Source organism: Lagopus muta, chromosome 4 (genome assembly GCF_023343835.1).
Source record: "Lagopus muta isolate bLagMut1 chromosome 4, bLagMut1 primary, whole genome shotgun sequence".
NCBI lineage: Eukaryota > Metazoa > Chordata > Aves > Galliformes > Phasianidae > Lagopus > Lagopus muta.
Genome location: NC_064436.1, coordinates 37,096,659 through 37,119,652, shown reverse-complemented (window position 1 = coordinate 37,119,652; position 22,994 = coordinate 37,096,659). Strand labels below are relative to the sequence as shown.

Sequence of the window (22,994 nt, the reverse complement as noted above, 5' to 3'; positions counted from 1 at the left end):
TTTGCAGCTGCATTGCTCGTAGCAGTGGATAAAAATATGTCCACCAAAAGAAAGTCATTGTCAACTATGCAAAAGTTGAGAAATTTTTATCAGTGTGTAACACTGCAGAAATTAACTGTACACCAGCTGAGCTCTTCAGCTTTTCCCAAAGCAGTCCTAAGAGCAGCAGCAGAAGCAACACATTAAGCTGCCATAGGCTTGCTTTGCTTTCCTCTGCAAGCTGCCATGATGTAAATGACCAACAAATTCCACATGCACCATCATATAAAAATCTTCACTTTCAATACTGCACTTCATGCTTCAGATATTTTGTTACATCTCTTCCCCATTGTCAATGCAAATGGTATCTATCGTATTTTGGATACTGAAGTAATGCTCAGGGTCACTTATTCTATTTCTAAAAGGTAGATGAATGACTGACATGAAAAAGATAATTCTTTATACGTCAATAAAATAAGTATAAAAAACACATTGTAAATAACTAATCCATTAAATGGATACAAGGATTTGCAAAGGTCATGACAATTCTGAAGACACTTTCTGTTTTCAAACAATCAACTAGTATTTTCCACTAAAGAGTAATAGAACAGTAAATTAATTGAATGTGAAAGTCAAGAAACATATTTAAAACACAGGCTTTTCATTACTTACATAGTGAAAGCATCCCAATGAAATGTATCTGACCTATGCTGAAATAACAGCTAATAGTAGTTTCTAATTTCTCTGCATGTAGTTTTCCTGTGGCTGAAGCAAAAATAAGTAAAAGCTTCATGCATTGGAGAAGGAATTTGACAAGCGAAAGCCTGAAAATCAAAATTTATACTTGTGATCACTCTTTAGAATTTCACGAGTAAGTGAAACCGTGTAAAATCTACGCAGCCAAATATTACTGCAGAGGAAGTTTCTGAAATAACTACAAATAACTGCTTTTCTTATCCTGCTGTACTCTTGGCTGTTGGTCAGCCAATATAACAAAGGGGTACGCAAACTTTTTTGTTCATATGAGAATACTTTTCACATACATTACGAGTCCATTTTTTTCAAGAACTGTCAGTCTGTTCAATGAAACTTACAGTACATGGAATAAGAGTGTGACTTTGAGCTATGGAAGACTCTCATCATAGTAATATCAAGTATTTCTAAATGGAATTTACACATTTTTGTTTCTACTCTGCACAATTAGGAAATAACTCCCTACATAAAAGGTGTATGATCTTAAAATAGCCTAGAAGAAATCAGCAACCTACAATAAATATTAGATATTTTAAACAACATTTTAATAATCTAAGAAACTTTTCATTTTATTAACCTCTTCATAAATAGTATGTTGCAACTATCCAGATCCTACTGCTTGAATTTCTGTCTTCAAAACAGAACGATTTCTGTTTTCTTATTATTTTTTTTGAAAACCTTCTAAACATCCTGCAGCATACATACTGTCATCTAGAAAGGTTGTCCTTTGCTGCTTCTCTATTGAATATTTCTGGGTTTGTTTGTTGGTCTTGTATTTGTGCAGAAACCCTCAGAAATATAAAACAAGTCTAATGTGTAAGTCTGTACAGAATATAGACTTACTCTTCTGCCACTGTGCATTTCCTCATGCTCATTAGTGGAAGATAACCACGGGAGCAATAAGACCACATGAAATGTCATCTTTTTCTGAGCATATCAGAAAGAGAAGAAACCTAGCTAGTAAATATTTCATTACATTCTGGATACAGAATAAGTTTTGCCCAGGAGATACCATCTTGGTCTTTATTTTGCTCTTCCCTTATAGGGCACAAGGAAGGAATTAGCACTTCTAATGCTGCTATTCCTGACCCTCTGGTACACAAACTTTGCAGTAACAGAATAGTGGACTTGTATCTCCATGAATTCTTTAAATTTCTGTTATTGATTCTTCTCAAATATCTGAAACATAAGAACTCACTCTGCATAATAAAATATATGCTATACGAACCCCGGATATTATTTGATAGCACATGCAAGGCGAGTGGAATTCAAATCTGCTTGCCTTTAGAAACTGAAAATGTATCATTTCCAAAATAACCAAAGAAATTATTTACTTACAACATGAAGAACACACAATGTTGCCATGTAAATGATACTCATTTGAACTGTCACTCAGACAGTGGTGTCTCTCAATGAACAAATTGTCCTATATTGTATTCCTCATTTAATATTTGATTAGCAAACATCACTGAATCCTAAAACAGTATGCTATCAATGTATTAATCTGGCAATACTGGTATTTGCTTATGAACCATGGATAGCACCTGTACTACAAACCAGAAATTGAGTACTAGACATCTATGATACAATTCTAAATACTTTATGACTGGATCTCTTCTAAATTCTAAAATGCTCTCATACTCTTCTGAGACAAATGAAGGCCTTGGGTGGATTCAAGCCTGTATTTTAAGGTGCAACTTGCTAATACATACTGTTAACAAGGATTCCTAAGGGAATCACACAGCTTACAACATTAAGCAATCCCCATACTATATAATGATTAACTAAGATTTCCCTTTTCTATTCCCTATATTTCTTTTTACTACCATCTGTGGCTTGCATTTCACTTTTATTTGTAACATTTTTCTTAGAGGCTGAAAAACAATCATTTCTGTGAACCAGTGAAACACAAACTCAATATCTAGTTTGAAAAAAAAAAAAACTATTAAATAGAGTAATGACAAAATGTAATATTTAGTGGGAAAAAAAACACAAGCAAAACAAAAAAAAACCCCAACAATTTCTGTGAAATTACAGAATTAATTATATGGGAAAGTAGTTGGTTTTCCTTTTTTGAAGAACGAAAGAATATTAAAGTAACTGAATGGCCAGAACAAAAGAGGAATATGAAGAAACACTGGCATCTGAACAGAATAAAAATTAAAATAGTGGCCTCAAAAACAAACAAACAAAAAAAATCTACAAAAATTGAATATCCAAACCAAATGCATGTTAGAAATGCATGCTACATTCTTCATCTGCTACCACCACTACTAGAATCATTATTTTAGCTAATAAGCCTTAATTTCATGTTCTTCATTTCAAAATGTCCAGTCAAATGACATTTGGAGAACTGAAAATCCAGCGACAAGTCTGAAACATATCAGAAGTAATGAAGAATGTAAAGATAGCTTCATTTAAAAAAGAAAAATAGTATCTTCTTTTATGATTCATTAGGAGTTTTGTGTTTAGTAACCTAATGAAGTACATTCACGTAACTCATGTTACTGCTTCTCCAAATATTTCAAGCTTAAAATCATACCTTTCACATCTTCATCTTCAATGGTTGTATTGGAACTCTCTGTGGACTCCTGTTGAGAAGTAAATATAAGCAGAATGTATAAAAGAAGCCAAGACTTATCTGTGAGCCTTTGCAAATTACAGTTAGTTACAGACATCATGCAAAGCCTGGAAGCAGAATGGGATGTAGTTCACAGACAAATGGTCACACACCGATTGAGACAATGTCACCTTAAACTGATGTAAAACATTGTCTCTGACTACAAAAGGGAACATAATAAATACATTTCCTGCTGTCTAGTGCTTTTACTTCACAGGAATGTAAAGGAAGTGTTTTTTTTCTTTAACATCCAGCTGTACAAAATCCTTCTGAAATGTTAGATGAATTACTTCAGCCAAGTTAGAGGAGAGCTTGCCATTTTAACTGATAAATCAGTGATTAAACAACTACGTAAAGTAAGTCATTTTTTGTTCCAGTTTTTAAATATGCAGTCTTCTTCATGCTGCATATCAAAATTGTTTTTCCACTCACAAGACATATGCAATGTACATTACAACAAAGTCTGGGAGTGATTTTAAGAAAACCAGATATTTCTGTCACTTTGATATTGTGATTGAAAAAAATCAAAGGAGATAGAGAAATGGTAAATTTACAATAACAATTGGAGAAACTGAACAATCTGTCAAGCAGCCATTCAGAGAAATGACTCACCTATCAGATAGTTTAATTTAAACCTCCACGCTGTTAAAACGGCAAGAATACTGCATATCTGTCTTTCATGAATTACAAGATACATGAACTAATACAGATGAATTCAACAGGGCGTTGTCAAATCTAATAGGCAAATAGTTTTAGAAAGCATGATAGTTTTTAAAGTTGATTTTTTATCTGTACTCTTTTTTTTTTGAAAAGTACAATTAGCATTTTTTTTTCTTCTTTTAATCCACAGCTCAATAGCAAAAGGGATTAACTGGGCTATTTGATATTGAAAGACGGACACCAGAGATGGAATTGTATATAACTCTTTAAACAATTTTGCAGTTAAGTAATTAAACGAGACTTTGACAGTGCCCTTTATTTGCTAGCTCCTCACAAGGCTGAGAAGAAAGAATGTTCCAATAGTTAATGAATTACTTAGACCTTAAAAAACAAAATGTATGTGCATCCATAAATAAAACTACATGAATCAATTCACACACAAAATCGAACAAGTCACCATGCTTTTCTGGTACTAGCTGGTGTTAGACATTTCACTCTACACAGATGTATCATGCTCTTTCACTTCAAGTATTAGATATTGATGAGTAAACAAAAACCCCACACGAGTACAAGCTGTGAACACCATGCACAAGCTCACACGGCAGATGTAGCCTGTAATATTGAAGCATCCACTCCAGTTGCCGTACTATAATGAACAGACTTTCGCAAAAATTTAGGAGAAACTCTCCAAATTAAGTGGTTTGTTTGTCTGCTGTGACATTTTGGGACATTAAGTATTTTGTTTGCTATGATTATATAATAAAGACAAGTAGATGTAGTCACGCCAATATTTTGTTTCCTTCTGGTCTTTAGTGGACTTCAGCAAAAAAGCTTAGATTAGAATTCAAACACAGGCTGTTTGTTGTCTTTGAGTTAAAACTTGGGGAGCTGAAAAAGCAGTAACATGAAAATAAAAGCTCGAAGTTCTACAGAGGTACACAAAGGAACGGAGTATACAAGCACAATACACACCATCAGCATCGTCATGCTTGAAAATGTCTGCATGCGTTATTTTTTCACTCAGATTCAATCCTTCTCTCATAAAGAAATCACAAGTAGTTAGACTAGATGGACAAAATGACAATTCTTTATACCAGCACTGTAAACAGTGAAATTTTTGTTGAAATTTTTGTTCCTGCAAAGAACATTTTTGCAGGAACATATGTTATGTTCAAATGAATTATATTGCCTGGCCCTTTTCAAGTCCATGCATGGAAAAAAAAAAACAAACAACAAAAAAACCCCACAGAAAATAAACCACATGTTTCAGGAATCAGCTACCAAACACAAATGTCACAATACACACACACACAAAAAGAAAGCAGCAGGAAGAAAAAAATGAATAAAAAGTAAGACCTCTTTGTCACTTGAAATGTTAATTTGTTTGGAAACAGCTCAGCGATGTTACGGAAGAAAACAAAGACCTGCACAAAAGGCACGTCACAACATGATACATAGGCATGCTGAGAAAAAACAGATGGGATAAACTGAAATTATATCTTTATCTAAGGAGACAACTGCACATGAAACTTGTTGGTATAATCTCACCACACTCTGAGAACAACGTTCTTTTTTTTTCCTCTTAACTTAGAAAGGAGAATTTTCAGCTGAAATACACAGCACATAATGCTCCCTGAGCCTCGCTGCAGAGGGTGCAGAGCTCTGCCAATTGCTACTGACTTCCCTATGAGTTTCAGAACTGCAGCACCCAGCAGAACACACGCAACTGATGGACACAGATGAAACAGGCTCAAGAGATACCGGATGTAATAAATGCAGGAATGAGACTTTCTTCAATAATTTCCTGGAAAACCCTTTTTGCCCTATTCTGTTGTAGAACACTGAATGAATTGTGGGATTTGAAAGGCAAGATGGAGTTGATTCTTTCTGAATACCTTATTTCCATCAGGGTTGTGGATAACTGTAGTTTGGGGCTCCTGAGCAAGAACAAAATAAAGAGAAAAAGAGTTCTCATTGGTAAATACATTCTCATTAGTGTGAGGGATGCAAGAAGAGCCAGCTCAGAAATGCTGAACAGTGACAAGAGCTGAAACAACTGTTAACTGTTGCCAGAGAATGAAACTGGATGCCTGTAATATAGACTTCCTCAACAGCAAGCCAGCAAAAAAAGACCATCTCACCTAATGCAGCAGCATGCAGAGACCTTATTCATGACCAATGCAAGCAGGGCTTTGAAGCTCCTGAGACCTGCAGAGGCTTTTTTTTTTTTTCCCCACAAGGTCACACTAAACTTTGCTCCTTTTCTTGTCTAAACCAGGCCAGACAAGAAGGCCAGGAATGACCTCTTTACTTTAAGCACATTTGCTTGTATTAGTATTAACACAGCAGTGATGAAATAAAAATACAGATGGATTGATGAAGATTGCAGGAGCTAAGTAACTCCAAATGCTGCAGTATTTAGGAAAATATACCAATTGCTACCAATTGCTGCCCAGTTGGAGCTGCATAAAGTAAATGAAAGAGATCTTTGCATCACTTTCAAGTTAAATTTCCCCAAATCCTTTTCTCTTAACAAAAATATATATATATATATATATATATATGTCAAATAATGTTTGAAACAGCAGCTGGCCAGCATACTTTCTGCATGGACCACTGTAAGTGGCCATATCTGAGAACCTACAGACATATACTCATGTATGAAACCTCTTAACTGGCCCTTAACATTACTTCGCAATGTATGCTTCAGATTTAGGGGCACAAAAAAATTAAAGATGAAAAATCTGAATCAACATGTGTGACTTTTTCATGTTTCCAAAGTGATGCATGCAGGCATATGGGAAACCTCACTAAATTAGCTACTCATATATCAACACTTATATTTGTGACCCTTGTGACATGTGCATGCCTTAGAAACAGGAGCTTGCAATAGAATCTGTTACAAACAGCACTGATTGGTAATATGTTCCTAGCAGTGCTTGTTAATGAGTAATGTCTCCCGCAGATTTAAATGCAAGAGAAATAAGCTAGAAAGTTTAGGACTACATGCCTCTAGATTCCAGGGAAGACTTGCAAAGTCCTGCTGAGTCTCAGGAAATATGGAATGAAAATCTGAATAAGGTCTAGTTTACGGTTACCTAGCAATAATCTTGTTGCTGTCCTTGACATCAGTACTTATACTATGGCAAAAGCAGAGAATATATACATATATATATATTTTTTTTTTGGCAGAAGGCTAGCATTAAAAAAATTCAAACAACCATCAGGCAAAATGCTAAGAGCAACATAAAAGCGCATTCTACTCACTTTCTGGCAGAGCATGCAAAAAATTCAACTGCAGTTACAAATGCTACGACAATTGCATCCAGCTTCCACATAATGCTTTCTATTAATAAATACGCTGCAACAATGGACTTCCTCACACACAAAAAAAATCACCATAATTCAAACAAAAGGAGTTTTCAAAACCTGTTCTTAGAAAGCAAGCAGGGTAAATGCACGAAAAAGCAAAAAAAGATGGGGGAACAAACAGAAGACAGTAAAAAACTTCAAGATAGCATGAGAAGGAAGATTCCAGGTATACCAGCGCAGGGGTAGGAATATTTTCCTTGGGGCTGGTTACCACGTTCGTTTTGTTGTTTATCTGTAGGTATGCAGAAAATAGAAACAGACAGGCCTTAGAACTCTTAGTAGACACTGTATCTATATCTCTCTGTATAGAACATCCATATACAGATATAGATATCTATATATAGATATAGATATGGAAATAAAGAATCACAGAAAGATGAACTTATGAACTTGAAAGAACACTAACAATAGATCTTACAGCTAGCTGCAACCCCTCAAAAAAAATTAGCTACGACTTTTCAGATGCACTATATGAAGTTCTGTATACTGCATAGAAGATTTTGTCTGTGACACTTAAAAGAACAGAGAGCCTTTAAATAGTATTTAAAAACATTCAAGAAGAGAAAATAATTAATATGGGTTCGAGAAGAGTATTAATTTGTCACTATGACTTCGTATCATGCAACACTATTAAAAAATTGCACTCTACTTTTTATGTCTTAATTACTAATCACTACCATAAATAATATTTGATTCTTCATAGCTTTTCAGACATCCATAGATTATTTCTATTGTCTTTTGGGAACAAACCTGAATAAATGACTGATGCTGGAAAGAGACTAGTGTCCCTTCAACTTTTTTTGGTGTTATTTTCTACAAAATAATTGCCAGCTGTGAACTTCGTCAACTAAAGTTTTCTGCAGTAACTGAACAGCAGCCTCTCAATTTTGGTACCATAAATTGAAACATAAGGTTTCACACTACAGTGTCTGTAGTCTTAAGCCACAAATCACTGCAGATCTGCTTAACTTACATCTAGGTCATCACGCTAATTCTTAAGCTTAGTGCAGCATCACCTTTACAAGACTTTTGACTTTTGCTTATATAAACTTCCAGTGATGTTAGCAGTAATTGTAAAGTTATCTGATTCTTTAAATCCATTTTTTTAAATTCAGCTTTCATAAATATCATGGTATGAAGAGAACAGAAATATTGAAAATCATGTACCAAGCCACTGTTTACATGCACTAGAAAGCAAGACTTAATTATCAGTAAAATTAGTTAGAAATGTGTCACTTTTTCTTTCAAAATTACTAGAAAAAATTTTCATGTATGCTTCCATCATGTTTAATTTTAACAAGAGCAGTCCAAAGCAGCATGCAGAATTGGGTGCATAAACATAAGCCCTGAAAGACTTAGATCCAAAAAATATCTACTGAACCTTTTAATCATAGTGCTCAATAAAAAATGTGCAAAGCAAAGAAATAAAAGTACAAAATTGTTTCCTTAATGAACTGTTGTATAACTTCATCATTTAAAAGAAAAAGCTCTAATAAACTTGTAAGGTATTTTTTCTTCCAAAAGAAGAAAAAAATGGTTTTCTTTCTGAAACCAATTAGCAAATGAAGATGTGTTATGTAATATATATGAAAAGATATAAAGAGGAAGTCCTAGAATAGGACTGAATAAAGAGAGCCATAACATCTGATTTCTCATTTAAACTACCCAGTGACTCTGTAGCCTCACATGAAGTACTCGGCTTCTCAGCAGCACAGTGTAGCACAGCGCTTCTGTCTGTACTAATGCTTTGGTTAATTCAAGTCACTGCAAGTTAGCACTGCTGGCAAAGTTCACTGAAGTCTATTAATGTCCTCAACAGTTTTTTTACTATTATTTTACTTTGGTACAGGTGTGGCAGGTGATTTATTGATAGTCTGAATTACGCCTGCAGCTAAACTGAAGTCTCACATTGACTGTGTCTAGATTATAGAAATGTCATCAGGGTTTGCATTACCTAATGACAGACTGCAAATTTCCTCACCGTAACAAAGATTGACTTTGAAGAATACAAAACAGCCTAGCTAGTTAATGGCAGGGAATGTTGTTCTTAAACTACAAATTATTTAATAATATTTGTGATAGGGCCCATTTCCCCATGCAGGACAAAAATAAATTTCATTGATTTAAAATTGAAGTTCACATTGCTCTACAGTAGAATGACAAGAAACCAATTTTTCTTTTTAAATAACAGTCTTTCTACAGAAACTGTCATTAAGAGAAAATGTAAGTCATTATTGATCTCCAAGTGTTCACTTTATGTTCCAAGTTAGCTTAGTTATTCCAAGTTAAATTTCATTTATCTATTCACTCCTACAAACTTTCAGTCATATTTCAGCTGTAAGTTGCATGGGTGTCTGAACTCAAGACAGGGAGATAAAAATACTTTGGTGCATAATTTCACTCACACGGAGAGATATTAGTGAGTATTTCATACATTATTAACTTATCGAGATATTTATGGGGCTGTGAGATTGGTAAAACCTGAACTCCTTACTCAGGAAAAACTTAAAAAAAAACACCCCACTACTTCAATAAATAAAAATTCTCTACAGGAAAGCTATGGAATAGTGAGTACACATAGAACATTGCTTGACAGCATACTGATCTTCTAAAACAAGAGAAAAAATGACTATTATGTTGTGTAATAACAGTTCTTATCTGGCAACAACATAGTCCTTAGAAGACTACAAACAAAAAGCACTTAACAAAAGGCACAGATGCACATAAAGTAAAAATATGAGAAAAGAAACAATTTCACCAGATTTCATACAGTCCTATTCAGTAGTAGCTTAATAAAAATGAAATAAAATAAGAAATGATATGCCAAACAAATGCTTGCTGTTGAATATATAATGAAAACGGGTTAATCAAATTCCAATTCCAATTTTGCCTGAGTAAGGAGAGCAGGCTTGGGTCCATACTCCCTTGATGAAAGCCCTATAAAAATAAATAATATCCATTACAGCTACTGCTGAAAACTGCAGGAAATATATTCAGAACTTCTTAAAACATAACAAGAATAGATCATTCATTATCAAAAGCAGAAAGAGAAAACAACTAAAAATTAATTATTCTGTATACACAGAACTCTGAAACTTAGAGAGAAAACAGCAACAAGCCTTATACCTTCTCTCTCATAGAATATATACTTGTTCATCTATTAATGGACATTGTGCATTTTGCGCTTATTTTAACAGGAGAGGGAAATGATTCCAAAAGGAATAAACAATTTTCATATGAAAAGTTCAATTATACTGATGTGGTTATCTTTTATTTGTTGTGAAGAAGGAAAACTAGTGCATCACTTGTCAAGTGCCACCCTTTTAGGTCTGATTGCGGTGCAGGCTGGTGCACGTACATAAATATGCCAACAGCTGAGCATGACTGCAGAATAACTACACATCTTTGGTCAAAATGTTACAAAAATATTTTAAGAAACAAGATCTGCAGCTTGGGGCTTAATCTTTCTAATAGTACTTCTGTAATGAAAAGATAAAACCCACTTCACATTTGAGATACTAAAAATATCGTCACCGCATGTTTCCAGTAATTCTCATTTGGGCACTGTAACCACTGATCCTCTGTCAGTGAAACTCTCCACTCACCCGAAGAGCAGACAATTTACCTACATAACTGCATGCCTGCTCAGACCAGAACAGCACTTTTTGCCTTTCAAGGAGAGTTGCACATTCCAGTGAAAGGTGTGGATGAGGAGCATTTGCATCTCTACCTGCGGCAGCAGCACAAGATGCCTGGGATATCACAGCAGATGATCACAGACCTCACAAAAGTCAGAATCAAAACCATAACAAACAGGAATACAACAGGTTGTTGTGCACGATCGCAGAGGCCAAATGAATCCATAGCTATAGAGTAGGCTGAGGAGAAAGAAGAGAGGCTGACTGCCAGCTGGGATGTCTTGTGACAAAACTTTGAGCCACGAAGGAAGTTAGTTGGGAGACTGTAGTATAGAAGGGCTGTGAAATTGTTTTTTTGACTCCTAAGGAATTAGTATGGCATCCTGACGTATAGCTGCTCAATTAAAGAGGTTCACTGTGCAGAACAATGTAGTTTGAGTTATGTAATTAATATTATTAGCTTTAAATAAAAGGAGATTTTAAAAATTAATGGAAGGCTATTACAGGATTGCTATTCTGTTACTATTTTTATTTACTAAGGATAGCTGCATTGGCCAATGTTACATCTACTTTTTGTTTGTTTTCATATGTCCCCAGGCAAAATAAATAAATAAATAAATAAATAAGTATCTTGCTTGGAAGAACTGCAGAACAATTCAGTGTGGATGGCATATAGCAACTGCAGGCTTAAAATTCACAAGGTTGTACTGTAAAGTCTTGCAGCTTCTTGCAGTATGTTGACAAAACTAAATGCAACTGTTTGATTTCTAGGTGTGAATGTTTCACCAGAGGAAAAATCTGTCAGATAAAGATCCTCACCATCATTTGAACACTCGAACTGGACTTCCTTTTCTGAATTGACCAGTCAGAGAGAAAGGAAAAGAAGAAAATGTGACTGGTTGGATTTAAAGTATCAATGCATGGCGTACAGTATATTTCTTTCTTTTTTTTTTTTTAATAGGAAAAGACAGCTTAAGCTGTAGGAAAGAGTAGAAAAGCGCTATGGAGAATACAGTACCTCAATAAAATAAATGACAAAAATAAGACTTCCCCAGATGTAAATTTACTCCCTTTGCTCCACATGACCATGCAGGCAAACAGTAGGTACAAAATGTGCTGAAAACCAAAGTATCAACTTAGGCAAAATTTTGGCAACAATTGTTTGTAGTATTATAATAAAAATTGAGATAGAATAATACCACTGTAGACCTGTAGGAGGAATGATATTTAAAAAAGAAAAGCTGTTCAGCTGAAGTACATAAAATTTATATATTCCACAATGACACGTATTAAGGATTTTCCACAGACATGACAGAAAAGTACTGAATGTGTGCTTCTCCAGATAAGTAAGATATCTACTTGTCAGTGAGAAGCACTGAAATCATGATGCATTCACTTCATTTTCAGTCAGTCAAGCTTATTTTATAGGAAAAGCGTGAGTATTTGAGAGAATAGGATCAAATATACTGTGAATCCATTATTTAAGTATACAATGTTTTGTTCAGGGAAAAAGTTAATAATAATAAATTAAAATTCAGGTCAAAGATACACTCCTGAGAAAATACATCGAGAACAGAAGAATTTCTTTTGCATCATACAGTGAAAGCCTGAGGCACTTATTTTAGTCTTCAAGATTTCTCCAAGAAAAAGAAATAAAATATTTTTCTCTGCTGAGTGGTTTTTTTTTTTCTGTCTGTTTTTCAAAGTATTTTTCCAGAATTTGTGAAGCATCTCTCCTCCTGCAGGATCAGGTGACATGAGAAAGGAGTTCTAAATCGTGTATGAAAGCTGCCAAAATGTTCCCTTCTTAGCAAGATCTGTTCGTCAAGATGAGCTGATTTGTTGAGACAGTAAACCCCTCCAGTTCTGCCAAATATAGCAAGTACATCTGGCAGAAAACACCTCATATGGAGCCAAGAATACCAGTAAACCTTTGCTCTTCCACGGAATCTAATGAAAAGTCAAGGGGAAACATGGAGACAAGAAAGCTACCGGTAAGCTCTTAAACCTTGAAAACAAACGTGCCCACCACCGAACCATCAATTATATTTACAAGCTAGTTATTAGCATTGAGTCACACAATCATCCTTCACTGAAATATCAAAAAAAAGTATTTTCTCCAGCAGCTTTCTATTTCCCACTTATTAAAATCCTTGTTTTTCAAATATTTCTTTTATTTCATTTCTTAATTTTCATCTACTAACTTTAATAATTTCAACATTATATAATGAAAATAAATAACGATATTCAATTCCAAGAACCAGCAGAAGTTACAATTAAGCGATGACTAAGTATACATATTTTAAAGCATGCATTTAACCTACCTTAACTCCGTCTGGCTTTTTCAGTAAACTCTTGGCTGCTGTAAAACGAGACAAGTAATTTCAGTGTCAGATGGTTACTATGGAGGTCAATCAGCTGTTGTAGCAAATCCCCATTTGCCTCCCAGCTGCAGATACATTTTCAGTTTTTATTTCCTCCTTTTGTTGTTCTGAGTGTGGGAAATAAATGCTGAAAATAACTAAACTACTAATACTTCAGATTATCATACATTTCTTCTTCCACTGATTATTAACTGCTGGTTAACTGTACTTACAAAATTGTACCTATAAAATGAGAAACCCAACTGTTAGGAACTTTCCTGGGTGGCATACAGGAAAACAGTTGCGTCTGGTATCAATTTGAGAGTGCCACAAAAATACCCAATATCACATCAACAGAATACCTTAAGAGCATAGAGAGGTACATTACTGGCTATTTCATTTAATGAAAAGTAAACTGGATTTTTTAAAAAAGCACCTCTGGCTTTGATTCACTGGGAATTTTCTACCATAAAGCATCAGTTCCTCATGTGATAGTCTGAGAAGTCACACATATGAAAGAACAACCTGTTAGTGGCAGGAACTGATGACAAACCATGATTTTATTCAAAGGTTTGTCAAGCTTTAAATTCTATCACTTCAAGTGGCAGCAAGAATCTGGCCAAATTATTCCAGAGAGAGCTAATGTTCAAGAAATGACACCACAGTTCAGAACCTGCAAGCATTTACAGCAGAAAAGCATGATTAAAGACCTACCAAATTATACTATTCACAAAAATGCTCTATGACTCTCTGCCAAAGATTTATAAGATAAGCCTGGCATCTTTTGTTTTTTACTGTTGTTTATGAGCCAATTTTCCTATCAGAAGGTACATTAAAGCTTATGGTGAAACTGCTCTTCTCATACAGTTTCACTCAGAAGTAGGAGCCTTTTTGGAAAAGAAAAGCTCCAGTTAGCAATCCAGCATATCAAAAGGAGGCAGAGCTGGCATGAGCTTCCATCATTATTGGTATCCTTCTCTTAAAAACAAAACAAAACAAAACCCAAACTGAACAAACAGAACAAATGATTTGATCTTGCTAGACTGAGGCTATTCAAATGAGCTGAGGATTTTGAAGTTAATGAGTTATCCGGCTTAAAGCTGAAGTTTGTGTACTTGTGGCTCATACCCTGGTTATATCTGCATCAAGTGCACATTTAGCTCTGTGCAGAGAACAGAAAATGAAAAATCACCTAGAACACTGTAAAGAAATAACTGCTGTCCATTACTGTGTTATTTAAATTAAAAAAAAAAAAAAAAAAGCCTGGAAAATGACATCAGGCAAATGCATTGTGTTAGCTACGGATATCAGCTATTAGACTGATGTTCTCTCATAAGGCCCATGATTTCCAATTAAAATTAACAAATACTAGATTTGCCAGCATTATGCAACAGACACAGTGCATGGTTGTATTTACAGAAACATTCATATTTTTTAAAAAAAGTGTCTTATAGGATTTGGAGGGGACAGGGTACACACTTCTGTAATGTGTGCTTATAGGACTTGATACTTGATATATGGCCATATATTTTATACCACAGCAAACATTCCAGGCACTCCAGAAATTCATTTAGGAGAAGCAAAGGGAAGGAGCTATTTCTTGAACTTCAGGTAAAAAAAAAAACAGAAATTCTTTGCTTTCAAAGTCTGTTTTCTACCATTAGAGCTTATAAAAATGTGAGAAAACATATATTAATGATTACAGGCTGCTGCTCATAACAAACTAGGTCCTTGGGCTACAGCAGTGTAATTTATCTTTTCATTACATTCTGAGTTCTTTCAATGCTAAACCAACATTACAGGTTATATTAAAAAACAAACAAACAACAAAAAAAACCCAGTAAAATGTAGGCACTGAAAGCAGTAACTGCAAGTATTGTGTTTATGGCATTGCCAGCATGTCCTTTGAAATGTGCCCAGTAAGCAGTATGGATTATTATGCAGTATTTTGTGTTATAGGACATATTTCATATTCAACTTCCTTTGCAATTGCTGTTTTTGTCTTGGAATGTGTATATACATACATATAAATATTTTAATGCATCTAAGCACAGATACTGCATACAAATCAAGTATTTAAAGAATTTGCAGTAGCAAAGCAATTAGCATATTCTAAATTAAGCCCACAATGAAAAATTTCTTGCAACTAGAAGAATTAGCTATAAATAAAACCTACAGCAGTGCTAGTAAGCCAGAAAGCAGACTAAAGAGAAATGGCACTGTGACAACATGAAGAAATTAAAGTGATTTACAGCAAACGGCAATTTTGAAGAGAAAAAAGATGTTCCTTTCACGTGCTGAGGGTCTTACCTCACAAGAAATATACATTCCACATAAAAGGAAGAAAGAAAAAGGAAAATAAAACACTTTTATAACCACATTGTTATGGACAAAGGACGTTCAAACACATGCTTTGCGATGAATTACAATGAGTAAACAACTTGAAAATAAAAATACATTAAGGGATATTATGGCTCATTACAATATAAAACAGAGAGAATGGGTGAAAAAAAAAAAAATACCAAGGAAAAAAAAAGCCAAAATCCTGTTTGCTTTTCATGCCAAAATCATATTTTAAAATGACTTCAGATTCTTTTCCTTTATGAAAGGTGAAATTGACCCTTACATACATAGACAAAGTTATGAAAAGTGATGAGAAATGACGTATTTACTTGGCACTTAAGAATAATTAATTCCTACAAAATAGGAAGCCTACAACATTAACTTGAAAATAAAATGATACTGGCAATTCATTAAGCCATAGCCTTGTAAAATTTACTTGAAAGTAATCTTCTGTTCTGTGTTACATGTGAATATTAAATACTGCAGGCTAGGAAGGGGTGTGTATTTCACGTGCTATGCAAATTGAACAAACTGCTTCTGCATTCATCATCATTTAATTTATTGTGAATGATTCTGCGCTTATTATTATTCAAAATATTCAAAATATATAAAATTATTCAAAAGCATTATCATGTTTTTGTCTATAAATTAATTTCTGTTCCACAGTTGCATTATAGGGTAGGAAGACTGTAATATTACCGACTTTTGAATTTGGCTTTTTTTTTTTTTTTTTAAACTACGCACTTAAGATCTCAAATGGTAAAATGAAAAATTCAGCAGAGTATCTTAGTTCCAGCCACAGTGCTGTTGAGGACAATTCTAAATCTATTAATAGTAAACATATTTTATCTTTGTCTATTAAAATTTATGTTGCATAAAGATCTAAATCTTCAGGTACCCTCAACTACAGAATTATTTTATATAGAAGAAACATTTATTGCTTTATTAAATGAGGCAATGGAAAAGAAGGGAAAGAAGGACTAACTTTATTACTTTATTAATTTATTACTTCTTAGAAAAGCAGTAAGGAAGGAACGTGTGTATTTCTGCTTTTGTTTTAGAACAAGATGCAATAAAATCTTTGAATGAGATTTGAAATACATACTTACTCATATGGAACTACATGCATTATTTTTGATTTTCCTCCACCAAAATAAAATGGGAAAATTCTGTCTTTCAAAACATAACATTAAAAATACAAAGAGACACATTCTACTTAAAAATTACACCACTGAGGCCTGCTAAAATTTGTTCTATTTAGTTCAAATAGTTTAAATTCTCTCGTTTCTACAAAGAAAAAAACCTGAAGACATATCATCTTTATATATTCTTGCAAAACAAAGGTTTTTATGTGCTAATAAATCCTAATTATATTTTAGTCATTATTACAGACATCAAAACATAAAGACCACATGAACCTGGAGCTCAGTTAACATACCTGAGAAATTTCTGGTAGCCAGCATCGTTGTCAAAATGGCCCCCTGTGTAGACATACATTTTTTCAAATTAGTAACATACTTCTTTGAAGTACTGAATGATAACACAACGGGAAAAGAGAAGTACACGCGTGGTAAATCACACAAACTGCTTAATTACATAAACTATTTAACCCTGAAAGAATGGATTGGCTATGCATTACCTGTCATTAACTGTAATTCAATCTTAATTGCACAGCTACTAGCAATCCTGGAAATCTGCTATTAACTGTAAGTTTGTAATGCACAGGCCACAACTACTTAGAGACACAGTAACCAGAAGCATAATATATAGTTGAATATGAAACAGACTTCACTCATTTGGTTGGATTATTCTTTTTGTAGGTAGAGCAGTTGATCTGTAATGTACTAATCGGAAAACTTCACAATTTGCAAAGTTATCCTGTCCATGCAGGAGAAAACAAATGATAACCTAGAAGAACAATCTTAGGGATCTTCCCTAAGATTTTCCCTAAGATTTTCCCATTTTTAATGTGCATACAGGAAGATGATTGTTGTTATTTCGAATCCAACAAAATCATGCAGTACACATTTTAAAATTTCTTTCTTAAAACACTCTTATGTAGTAGGTTAGAAAAGTGTTTAGATTTGGAAAAAACATGTATCAGTTCCAGCATTACATAGTTTCTAATGTTCAGTATCACAGCTCACATGAAAATATAATGTTCTATTATCTTCTGTTAAAAATCAAAATCCTCATGCTCAATAGCTGCTCATCCATCCAACAGTTCTTATTACAGTAGCATTCAAGAAAAATTCCCCTGAGGATCATTTATTTCATAGATGGACTAACAGCCAAACTATATTTTTCATGCCATCTTTCCAAAACTATATACTCGTCCTTGCAGTTGTTTTCATTCTTACCTTTAGTTTTCTTCTTGCGTTGAATTTCTTCAAACAATCTACAGTCTCCTGTCTGTGCATCATAGAGGCAACAGTAGAACGTTGCTGAAGAAATTAAGGAAAGAATGACTTTAAATGCATCCAAACAGACATATTGCTTTTCATTTACACTACGACATATGTGTACGTTGACCTATATGGTCCAATACTTAAGTTTCCAATTTCTACCCTGTGTAACTCTTTTCTGCAAGCTTCTACGCATAAAAGAAATTTCCAAACCAACAAAAAACAAGGTCTCCTTTTACCTAGCATTTGTCAGGTGTAAAGTCCTCTTGAAATAAGTTTTCCCCGATTTCTTTAGTAAGGACTAAGAAAAACACAGAATCCTAAGAGTTTGGGCTACAGAGTATAAACATAATATACTAAATATGAAAATCTTTGAAAATATGTTTTAGAACAGGAAGACAGATTTTCTTTAACATTAGTGACACTAGGTAAGGCACAGAAGCAGGAAATATTTCAGAGGAAATTCAGCAGCACTTGCATTTTCCATGTAACCCAACTTAATTTGCATTATATAAAGGCCAGACAGTGCAGCCAATGAAAACAAATAGAGCTGAGAAACAGCTCTATACACCTCACTGTGACTTTCAAAGCATCAGCCCAGATCATCTGTAAAGTCAAAACCTAGACTGCACTGAGAACTGGGAAGTAGTCCTGAATCCAGTAACACAAAGGTAGCTTCTGCTAGCAGTAATCTAACTCAACAAGTCCATTAATTTCCTGCTTTTCAATTTCATCATCATAGTTATAAGAAAAAGATGTAAAACACTGTGCAACTGAAAATTACTTTCTTGTACATCTTTTCTTTTCTTTGAGAGCTTAAAATCATGCTCTAATTATAGCAGTGAAATTCTGCACCATGAATCCAAGGAAAAGAAGTTTGCATCTGCAAAATTTCTTCTCACAGGCTGACATACCTGTATAATTACAATTTTACACACTACTACTTTAATAACTGCAACAGAACACCACAAAAAAGAACAAAAATTACCCTTCTAACTCTTTCAGGAGATACTGAAGTATACCATAAAGTGATTTGTCTTTCAAATTATTTTGTCAAATATGTAGAAGTTACTTACACAGATCCATGGATGCTTTAGTGCTTCTGAAGCCGTGATACGTTTTGCAGGGTTGATGGTAAGCATTTTATTGATAAGGTCTTTTGCTTCAGGAGTCACTGTATCCCACTCTGGAGAGGGAAACTTAAAAAAAAAGAAAAGTATGTGTGTATTATCTTGCATGACCACTACACAATTTTATATAAAGACATTAATTAATAACAGGTTTGTGATATTAACAGCTAGTTTTAAATTAAATACACTTTTCCACAATCAAAAAAGATTGAATTAGCCAGATTTATATGCAGTGTTTTTCTACATCACTGTTTTGGTTTTTGCAATTTGGTTCAGATGCAGAACATTTATGGACTTGCAATATTATGATAACAATTGATATTCATAGGATAAAATATCATCAGCAGACATAAAGGAGATTCCAGTCAGCTGTGAGGAATATGATCATAAAGCATCTCAAACAGTCCTAATCTCACTTTGAATTAAGACAAAAATATTGATCACTATTATTCAAACTCTTTGTTTGCTTTCTTTCAATGTTAATATTAATACCAATTGTATAGTAATGGTATAGAAATGAAAGTAAAGAATTTAACGCCTCTTTGCTCAGCAAAATATTTGCACGTGCACTCAAAGTACTTGCTCAAATGCAAATGGAATGAAAAAGTGGGTACATCTTAAACTGTTGCTGTGAACAGAACACCTTGATCACATCATTTTCCAATAATAAAAATGTTTATTCTTGGATTAGAAGAATTTAATATAATCTAAATGCAGTACATCACAGTTTGCATTAAGTACGTATAATACAGCTTCACAGTTTAGTCTCTGTACTTACTAATTTCTTACCCTCTCAGCTGAAACTGTAACTCCCACTGTAATTCTATTTGTTACTGTATTACGTGTTCAACTGGAAGGACACTAGACCACAGCATAACATAGATGGCCATAGCCATCAATTCTATAGAATTGGATTCAAATAAGAACTTCAAATTAGAAGGTACAGTATCTTCAACATTCACAAATGACTTAAAGATAAGAATCATGGTCCTCTGTTTTTCTATCTGCTTAATTTAATATAAACGAATGGATGATGTTGCAAAATTCACAATGCCACAAATGTTTGGGTACTACTTATCAACAGGCACAACGCTCACTTTCAAATACACTTTCAATTAATAAAACTGTTCTTTTTGAGAAGGTCTATAGCTGCCTGTGTTTACAAAAGTGGGCAATATAAAAGTATTCGAGTATGTTTAGACAGTTTAAGAATTATTAAAAACAATTTAGAATAAGTGACTGGCTAAAGTGATAACCACAAGATGTTAAGAAACATCTATTGGAAGTACAGAGGTATCAACAGGTCAGGATAACAAACTTGCACAATTTATACAATTTATACAAGGACCAGAAAATGAAAGCTTGGAGTTGTAGGGAAACTGAATTTATTTTTGCAGAGATGTATCCATCTTTATAAAGCTCATGTTACTAAAGTGACATTTACTACTCTGAATGATTCATGACAGTCAATCAAAAAAAAAAAAAAGATTACAATATAAATAATCTAACTTTTCACTCTAGGAGATTTCTACATAGAGGTACAATTATAAATAATTCAGAAGATAGAGCATGGCACATACATCATAAGCACCAGCCTTTATCTGCTGGTAAAGTCTGTGCTGGTCTTCATCCCAGAAAGGAGGATAACCCACCAGGAGGATATACAGAATGACACCTGCAGAAATCACAGTAGTAATTAAGTAACTGCAAGACAAAAACAAACAAATAAACAAACAAACAAAAACACCCAAAAAACAAAGAAATTCATTTTGTACCTGATAACCATGTGAAACTATGGCTCAAAAGAAGGATCCCAACTACTGAAAAACACTTCCTATCCATGCTGGGGATTAGAGTAAACATAGGGTTCATGGGACAACCTCCTACAGAGTGTGAGCAAGAATGTGCATCTGACACAAAATCGGATTTGTTAAACTGAGAATATTTAGCTAGCTGGAGAAATAGATTTGTACTTTTCAAAGATCATGAAAGTTCTATGAAAATAACATGTCTGGTGTTGTCATGTTATCTGTACTGCTGTCTATAATACTACAACTAATGTCAGGCAAAGAAAATTTGGGCAACTCAATTTATATTTCTATAAATATATGGTTGATAGGAAATAAAGAAGTTCACCTGCTAGTTTTACAGGGATGATTCATTATGACTAAAGAAAAATGCTTTCCTAAATACAACCAAATAAGTGTGGGTAGAAGTACAAGAAAGAAACTCATCATTTGTTCTCACATAGGTAGCAATCCCTTTGCTAGGACCATAAATTACACTGTTTGAAGAACTGGGTGATAAAGTAATTGCTCTCTACTCAACAAAAACATTAGTCTCAGACTTCAAAACTGCAGTTCCAACATTTTGATTTTTTCTAAAAGTTAATATTGAATTTTAACTAATACCTATTTTCTGGTGTGGAATATAAGGTATTCCGGTATCCTTCCCTTAACATACTTTACAGTTGACTGAACACTGTCTTTCAGAATAATTCCTTACCACATGCCCACATATCCACAGGTTTTCCATATGGATCTTTCCGTAAGACTTCTGGAGAAAGGTATCCTGGAGTGCCAGCAAAGCCTGTCACAAGGCAAGGAAAGTACTCTCAAAAACTGTATGTGCTCCGCAAAACGCAAGTCATTTTCATGTTATCCAAGAACAACCAGGATCTTCACAAACTATCCAGCAATAACTACTTCATCTTAAACTTTTCGTTCTATGGCAAACTGCCCAAAAGTAACAATAACATAAATACAAATGCAGACCTGTCGCATTCCCTTTTTGTCACCATCTCTACATGTCTACAGTCAAGAGGACAGTGAAAAGCCAGCTGGTTACCCATCTATTCTAACACTGCAGATTCAACAGTTGTGTCAGGGGTGACAGTGGAAGATTTCCAGAAAGATTTCCAGATAGCTGAAAAAATTTCACTCATGACCTGTCCATTACCATAAGCTATAGAAAGACAATCAGTAGTAAGGTACAAATATATCTGTTCAGGTTCAAAGTAAAAAAGAAGTCAGTGGAGCAGGGAAAACATGGGCAGCACAGAGTGATCCCCTTGGAGATATCAACTGAAAGACAGCAAATGCATTCTACGCTTGCCCAAACCTATGAATACTGTTTCCAATGTTTGTTTTTGTTTGTTTGTTGCTTTTAATCCCTACCATAATCTAGTCTATTTTAAACTAGCGCCAAATTACACAAATTATTTTTGTAAAGATGACTCACTCGGGACTTCTGAGTCCATCTTCTCTCAGCTGTGAAGACAATTTTACACATAAAGTACTACTTCTGGTGACATTTATGGGGAACTGATTAACAAAACACAGGGGCATTTCAGCAACACTACTGAAGCTATAAGGAACATTTTAAAAGCCCTACTCAAACCTACATGAGGGTTAGTTTCTGAGAAAACATATAATACTAAATTTAGAAAAGCTCACATATGGAGCAATTTCTCATTTACAAGAAAAAGAGAGTAGAAATACTGTTCTAATTTCCTTTCATAGAAGGAGAAACTCAAATCAACCAGGGCCTGACAGTGGCGAAGTAAATGCTCAGAAACGCTCATGATTAGAATTCTTGAGAGCACAACTGGCTATTGCTTTGCATAAAGACAGACAACTTAGGCTTCAGTCATCTTACAGCCTTTGCTGTTCATATTCCACACAACTACTTCTAAGGTTGCTTCAATGAAACACTCACTTCCTTGAAGTGAT

General features: G+C 34.2%; 1 protein-coding gene across 21 annotated transcripts in view; it reads right to left on the bottom strand.

The window, feature by feature from the left end:
• Positions 1 to 22,994, bottom strand: part of CAMK2D (calcium/calmodulin dependent protein kinase II delta) — a 162,942-nt gene that overhangs the window by 23,688 nt on the left and 116,260 nt on the right. For 4 of the 21 annotated variants that reach the window (XM_048943350.1, XM_048943349.1, XM_048943346.1 and 1 more), the window contains exons 8-14: positions 21,769 to 21,852; positions 20,844 to 20,938; positions 19,210 to 19,332; positions 18,089 to 18,172; positions 17,167 to 17,209; positions 13,347 to 13,384; positions 3,275 to 3,323 (exon numbers count right to left, since the gene is read on the bottom strand). In XM_048943350.1, the coding sequence (XP_048799307.1) occupies positions 3,275 to 3,323; positions 13,347 to 13,384; positions 17,167 to 17,209; positions 18,089 to 18,172; positions 19,210 to 19,332; positions 20,844 to 20,938; positions 21,769 to 21,852 (516 nt within the window). Of the gene's footprint in view, positions 1 to 3,274; positions 3,324 to 5,907; positions 5,950 to 7,556; positions 7,617 to 11,841; positions 11,875 to 13,346; positions 13,385 to 17,166; positions 17,210 to 18,088; positions 18,173 to 19,209; positions 19,333 to 20,843; positions 20,939 to 21,768; positions 21,853 to 22,994 lie in introns of all 21 variants that reach the window. The other 17 variants (XM_048943332.1, XM_048943330.1, XM_048943329.1 and 14 more) reach the window with 9 other exon arrangements.